This window comes from Otolemur garnettii, unplaced genomic scaffold (assembly GCF_000181295.1).
Source record: "Otolemur garnettii isolate 467f Iridium unplaced genomic scaffold, OtoGar3 scaffold00100, whole genome shotgun sequence".
NCBI classification, from domain to species: domain Eukaryota; kingdom Metazoa; phylum Chordata; class Mammalia; order Primates; family Galagidae; genus Otolemur; species Otolemur garnettii.
In genome coordinates, this window is record NW_003852495.1 from 3,614,091 (window position 1) to 3,622,010 (window position 7,920).

General features: G+C 35.2%; 1 protein-coding gene across 1 annotated transcript in view; it reads left to right on the plus strand.

Moving 5' to 3' along the window:
• The window catches only part of CCDC150 (coiled-coil domain containing 150), a 101,583-nt gene that overhangs the window by 20,987 nt on the left and 72,676 nt on the right, over positions 1–7,920 (plus strand). Inside the window, exons 12-13 of the mRNA XM_023516919.1 lie at positions 155–332; positions 901–969. Coding sequence (XP_023372687.1) covers positions 155–332; positions 901–969 — 247 coding nt within the window. The remainder of the gene's footprint in view (positions 1–154; positions 333–900; positions 970–7,920) is intronic.

Below are 7,920 nucleotides of genomic sequence, written 5' to 3' on the forward strand. Positions count from 1 at the left end.
AAAATAGACTGTGCCCTCAAGAAACTACCTTTATAGAACATTTTGGTAACTGCTCTTGGGGAGGAGATAATGTTCTTTAAGAACATTTAATTGCTTTTTCTGTTAGAGTAGAACTCTCATTTAGCTTTCATATCTCCTTATTCTCTTCTTACAGGGATCATTTAATTTTCGAGCATAACCAGTGTATCCAGAAAGCACAGGATGCTGAGAAGAGGACAACTGTACAAAAAGAGCTTCTGGAATCAACTATTGCAAGATTGCAAGGGGAATTAAAAGCATCAAGGCAAGAGAACAAGTCTTTGCTACAGGAGAAAGACAGATTTCAGAGAGAGGTATGTAAGGACAGATTTATGCTACCTTCTAGTTGTGGTGTGGTTATGCTTTAAAATTGTATTTTTAATGCAATAAAAAAAAAAAAAAAAGACAAGAAAAGTCAGATGTAGTCTGTCTGATTTGCCCACTAAAGAATCTGTCGGTGGTTAATCTATGCCTTTTGGCATGCAAAATAGTCTTGCCAAATACCACAGTATATCCTCCTTTATACAGCATTAGTTAATGGTAACTAATAATTCACACATCCTCATGTTAGTTAAGGGGTCATATTTTAAAATTTGATTTCCCTTGAAACAGTGGGACTATAGCGGTTAAGGGGGAATAGCCCTGTTTTCCTAGTTAGGAAGGAACGAGCAGAGTCTGACATGCAGACGTGTCTTTCTAATTTCAGGGCTATTTGTGAAGTCTGCTCTGCGTCAGAGACTCCCTGATTGGCCCCTTTTCTGAGAGGATGTACTATCTCTGCAGTGTAGGTATTAATTGACATGCAGGATGTGTCTGCTATAGAAGAGTCTGTTAGCTGCTGTAAAATTAACTCATTTCTTTTTCCCCCCCACTTTTGGGCAGGTTAATAACACAGAGAAAGAATTAGCACAGGAAAAATGCAATTTGGAAAAGGAATTAGCTCAAAACAAGGTATTCTACCTTTTATTTATTGATATTATATTTCATTTCTATTTTGCCACCAACTGTATCAGTTTTCTTAATGAGGAGAGATGGATGATTTTTGATGAATTTTAAGATGTGGGAGCAGGGGGCAGCGCCTCAAAAGGATAGTGCACTGGCCCCGTATGCCAGAGGTGGTGGGTTTAAACCCAGCCCAGCTCCGGCTAAATAAATAAAGTTTCTAAAAGGAAAAAAAAAAACCAAACATGTCATTTAAAAAAAAAAAAAAAAAAGATGTGGAAGCAAAGGGACCCAGAAAGCTGGATGCCACTCAGAGCACTCCAGTCACTATAGCAAAAGGTTGCGTCTGGGGAATGTTTGCTTTTTGACCATCTGGGGTTTGCTGTGAGTCATCAGTGTCTCTGGCCCTAGGGTTCACCAAGTATTTTAGCCAGGAAATCTCCTGAGAGTGGCCTTATGGGCCTGTGAGAGGCAAAGGGTTGATTGCTGACTATCCTGTTTTTAAATAAGCTAACTTTGGCTTCCTAAGTACCTATCAGCATGTACCACTTTATCTTGGAGATACCCTTTTCTGGGTTTTAAAAAGTAGAATTTCCAGAGAAACAAAATCCTTGTTAAAATAAAACAAAAGTCAATCTTTAGAAAATTGTGTTTCAAAATTTGAAGAGAGTAAGGTTGTATATCCCTGTCATTTAGAGAATTTATCTGGAGCATCAAGAAATATCAGTTTCTCTAGATAAGAAATCCAGCAATAGGTATGGGATAGTGATCAAATCTTGACTGTCTCTTTGCTTCCAGTTTGCTGAAATAGCATTTGTATTACATATATACATATACATGTTTAATTTAACAATTGGAGAGAAGAGAAAAGCTAGATATTGAGCCTGAGCGCAAACGTTAAGTTACTGACAAGCTGGCAGTTGCCCTCTCTGATTTAATCATTCATATCTAGTAATATGACAATAGCCTGCCCTAAATATCCTTGAATGAAGCTGACTTCCTGTGGCAAGGACTTTGCTGGTATCAATTTGGCCTTAAATATACCTTTGAAAATTAGGAAAATTGGTGGCTACTATAAAATTCATTTATGTTTATTGCTTGAAAATGTTAGTGAATGTTACAGGAGTAAGGCAAATAGTGAATATGTCTGGAATAAAAACATACCATGATTATTTTGCTTGTCTGATTTCATTTGTCTTAACATAGGCTGAAAATAAATTCATGGGGCTAAAAGATACTAAGATACTTCCTTGTTAAGAGATTCTATTAAGCCAAATGATAATGCTTCTAAAGAGTCCCATTTTGTGATCTAAATTTATTTTAAATTGTGTATCTTTTAAAAGCTGTGTTTTTTAAAGTAAGATTTATTGTTATAATTTACATACAGTAAAATTCACTCTTTTGTAGTGTGCAGTTCAATGAGTTTTGACAAACATGTGCACTTACGTAATCCCTGTAATCAAAATACAAAACATTTCTATCATCCCAGAGAATTCCCTTATGCCCGTTGGTAACCTCCGTTGCCATCTCAAGGCAACTACTTCTTTTTCTGTCTCTAAAGTTGTATATCTTTTCCAGAATGCCTTACAAATGCAGCCACACAGTATGTAGCATTTTAAATCTAATTTCTTTCATGTAGCATACAAAATTCACCTACATTGTATGTATCACTATTTTGCATTCTGTTGTATGTCTATACTCGGTTTCTTTATCCATTCGCTGATTAAAAGACATTTAGGTTGTTTCTAGATTTTTGAAATTGTGAGTAAAGCCTATGTAAATATTCATATATGCATCTATATTTTTCAATGGGGTAAATATCAGCAGTTGGATTTTTGGATCAGATGGTTAACATATGTTTACCATATGTTGGTCAACATAACAAACTGCTCAACTGTTTTGCAAAGGATGTGTATTATCTTGCATTCTTGCCAGTAAATTTATCAGATCCTGTTTCTCTGTTTCTGTCACCACTTCGTATTGTCAGTTCTTTCAGGTTTAACCATTCTAATTGGCATAGTAGTATAGCATTATGATGGTAATTTGCATTCTTCCATGACTATTAACGATAAGCATCTTTTCATGTGCTTATTTGCCATTACAAATTGAATTATCTATTCAAATCTTTTAACCATTTTAAATCCAGTTGCTTGTTTCCTTACTACTGAGTTTTCAGGAATTTTAAAACATACTCATAGTCTTAAGTAAAAATATCCTTATTATACAAATCTTTTATCGGATAATTATTTCACAGATACTTTCTTCTGTTTTTTTAGCTGATATTTTCATTTTCTTTAAACAACAGAAAGTTTAAATTTATTGAAGTCTAATGATCAATTTAAAAAATTTTATGGATCATACTTTTTGTTCATGTTCCATATCTAAGAAATTTTGCTTAACCTAAGAGCACCAAGATTTTCTTCTTTGTTGTCCTCTAGAAGCCTTATAGTTTTAGGTTTTATAGTAGGTCTATATTCTATTTCAAGTTAATTTTTATGTATCTTGCAAGGTATAGTTCAAGGTTCATTTTATTTTTAGGTAGACATCTAATTGTTCTAGTACCTTTTTATCAATTGGTAGACATTCAGATTGTTTCTAATTTGACTATTAATGATTCTATGAACATTTATCTATAATTTTGGGGGGAACATATGTTCTTAATTGTGTTAATGGTCATGTGGTAACTTTATGTCTCTCATTTTGAGAAATTGCCAAACTGTTTTCCACAGTGCCTGTACCATTTTACAGTCACACCAGCAATATGTGAGAGTCCCAGTATCTCCACATTCTCACCAACACTAGTTATTATCCACATTTTTTTTTTTGAGAGTCTCATTATGTCGCCCTCAGTAGAAGTGCCATGACATCACAGCTCACAGCAACCTCAAACTCTTGGGCTTAAGCAATTCTATTGCCTCAGCCTCTCAAGTAGCTGGGACTACAGCTACAACCACCACAAAACCTGGCTATTTTTGTTCTTGTTATTGTCATTGTTGTTTAGCAGGCCCAGGCTGGGTTCAAACCTACCAGCCCCGGTGCATGTGGCCAGCATCCTAACCACTGAGCTATGGGCACTGAGCCTATCCACATTTTTTGTGTGTGAAGTATCTTATTGTGGTATTTTAATTGATATTGAATTCACATAATTTAAAATTAAACTTTTAAAGTGAACAGTTCAGTGGTGTTTAGTACAGTCACAATGTTGTGCAACCACCACCTCTATCTAGTTTTAAAATATTTTCATCCCTCCTAAAGGAAACCCTTTTACCTATGAAGCAAACACTCCTCATTTCCTCCTTCTCCCAGCCCCTGACAGCCACCAGTCTTCATTTTTCCTCTATAGATTTGCCTATTCTGGATATTTCATGTTAATATAGCTATACTAAATATGACCTTTTGTGTCTGGCTTTCACTTAGCATAACACTTTTGAGGTTCACCGCACTATAGCATATACCAGTACTGCAGTCATATTTATGGCTGAGTAATAGTCATTGTATTGTGTGTGTATATGTATGTATACAAAAACACATAAATACATCAGTTTATTTGTTCATTCATGGATGGACATTTGCATTGTTTTCACCTTTTAGTTGTCATGATTAATGCTATCAGCCTTTATGTACATGTATTTAATACCTGTTTTCAATTATTTAGGATATATATAACTGGGAATGGAATTTCTGGGTCACATGGTAATTATATGCTTAACTTTCTGAGGAAAGTTTTCTACAGCACTAAACCATTTTACTTTCTCACCAGCAATGTAAAAGGGTTCCAATTTTTTCCACATCCTCATCAACATTTGTTCTTTTTGGTTTTTGATTATAGCTATCCTAATGGGTGTGAAATGGTACCTCATTGTGGTTTTGATTTGCGTTTCTCTAATGACTATTAATGATGAGCATCTTTTTATGTGGTTATTGGCCATCTGTATTTTTTTGTATATTTCCTTCTGTGTACATATTTTTGGATTTATTTATTCCTCTTTTAAAATATTAAAGGGGAAAGGTAGTTGATTGATTTTAAATCATTCGTGTTCTTTAATATAATAACGTAAATCAATAAACTTCTCTCTATGTATTACTTTAGCTGCATCCCACAAATTCTGATATTTTCAATATAGTTTGGGCTTGAAATAGTTTCTGATTTCTTTATTGATGACTTCTTTTACTTATGGATTATATAGAATTATGTTTAATTTTTGAATATTTGGTGATTTTTCTTCTTATTATTGATTTCTAATTTAGTTCCATTGTCACCAGAAGGCATATTATATAACATTGTGAGCTTTTGAAATTAACTGAGACTTATTTTTGACTTAGCACATGGTTTATCTTGGCAAATATTCTGTCTGTACTTGAAAAGAATATTTATTTTGAGGTTGTTGCTGAATGTTCTATAGACGCTAAGCAGATCCAGGTGATTGATAGTGTTGATCAAATGTTATATATCCTTGATCATTTTTCTAATTGTTCTTTTAAACACCAATAGAGATGTTTTAAAATGATGTGTATGGATTTGCCTATTCTTTTGGTGCACCATATTTTGCTTTAGGTATTTTTTTTTTTTTCTGTTTTCAGAATGTTAGAGGACATACATGTTTTGTTTACATACTTTGTTTTTGAACAGATTGAGTCAAAGTTTTACATGTAAGTGTACCCTTCCCCCAGATAATGTGCATCATACCTACTAGGTGTGAATAGGAGGGAATTACCCATTCCCTCCTCCCCACTCCAGCTGGATTTTGATCCAGCTGAAATTTACTTCCATATGTGCACATAAGTGTTGATCGATATGTGTACTCAGTTCCCAGATGGTATTGAGTACATGTGTTTGTTTCTCCATTCTTGTGATGTTTTATTAAAAAAATGGTTTCTAGTTCCCTCCAAGTTGTCCAAAAAGATACTAGATCGCCAGTTTTTTTATGTTTGAGTAATACTTCATGGTATGCATATATCACATTTTATTTATCCATTCATGTATTGGTAGGCGCTTTGGTTTGTTGATGGAAAAGAAGCCATACTCTATGAAATAATTTAAGGTGGATTATTCTGAGCCACATTTGAGGATCATGACCCGGAGCCACACACAAGAGGCCTTGAGCAAGTGGAATTGTGGTGGTGGGGTTATAGTTCTCTTGTATGCATCTTAGGGAGACAGGAATTACAGGTGAGGTCATAAATTAATACATGGAAAACATACATTGGTTTAGCCCAAAAAAGTGGGACATCTGGAAGGGGGTTGCTTACAAGTTGTAGGTGGGTTTAAAGATTCTTTAGTTGACAATTGACTGAAAGAGTTAGGCTTTGTTTAAAAGACGAAGAGTCAGTGAAAAGGAATGTTTAGGATAAAGTCTGTTCATCAGAGACAAAGTACTGACAGACTCAAGAGGTTTGTTGTGTACAGTGACAACCTGCAAGTAAGTCTTGAATAGCCTTAGGCCTGTTAATGAGTCACAGAGGATATTTCTAAGAAGGGAAGAGGGGCATGATGAGGCATGTCAGGTCTACTTTCTCATGACAAACAACTCAGTTTGAGGGATCTTTTTGGCCAGGAGAGAGTCCAGTCAGTCACCCACTTAAGGGGAACCTTAAGATTTTATTTTAGTTCACAGGTTGTTTCCACATCTTTGCAATTGTGAATTGTGCTGCTATAAACATTTGAGTTCAGGGGTCCTTTTCATAAAATGACCTTTTTCCTTTGGGTATATATCCAACAGTAGGGTTCCTTCTTCAAATGGTAGGTCTACTTTAAGTTCTTTGAGGTATCTCCATACAGTTTTCCATAGAAGATGTACTACTTTGCAGTCCCACCAACAGTGCATAAGAGTTCCTTTCTCTCTGCATCCATACCAGCATCTGTTGTTTTGAGACTTTTTAATATAAACCATTCTCATTAGAGTTAAATGATATCTCATTGTGGTTTTGATTTGCATTTCTCTAATGATTTTAGATATTGAGAATGTTTTCGTGAGTTTGTTGGCCATTAGTATATCTTCATGTGAAAAGTTTCTGTTCATGTCTTTTGCTGAATTTTTAATGAGGTTGTTTGATTGTTTCTTACTAATTTGCTTAAGTTCTTTGTAGATTGATTGTCAGACCCTTATCAAATGTACAGCATACAAATATTTTTTCCCTTTCTGTTGGCTGTCTGTTCGCTCTTCTGATTGTATACTTGGCTGTGTAGAAGCTTTTTAATTTGATCAGATTCCAGTTTTTGTTGTTGTTGCTGAGATTGCTTTTGGGGTTGTCTTCACAGATTCTTTGCCTTGTCCTATGTCTACATATCTATAAGAGTTTTTCTAACATATTCTTCTAGGATTCTTTTTTTTTGCGGGGGGTGGGGGTAGAGTGTCATGGCATCATCATAGTTCACAGCAGCCTCAAACTTTTGGGCTCAAGCAGTCCTCTTGCCTCAGCTTTCCAAATAGCTGTAACTACAGGTGTCCACCATAATGCCTGCCTAGTTTTTCTATTTTCAGTAGAGACAGGCATCTTGCTCTTGGTTGTCCTGGTCTTGAACTCCTGAGATCAAGCAATCCAGACACAATACCTGCCTATTATTTTAGGATTCTTAAAGTGTCTGTTTTAGGTTTAAGTCTTTTATCCATACCATAGTAATTTAATTTTTTTGAGTGATGAGAAGTGTGGATCCTTTTTAGTCTTTTACATGTGGCTGTTCAGTTTTCCCAGCACCATTTATTGAACAGGGATTCTTTTCCCCAGTGTATGTTTTTATCTGTTTTGTCAAAAATCAGATGAGAATATGAGGATGATTTCATCTCAGGGTTCTCTATTCTGATCCACAGATCTCTGTCTCTGTTTCTGTGTGAGTACCACACTGTTTTGGTTATGGTAGCCTTGTAGTATAGCTTGAAATCTGGTAAGGTGACACTTCCTGCTTTGTTCTTATTAGTGTAAGGTTGCCCTAGCTATTGGCGGGAGGAGTCTTTTCTGACT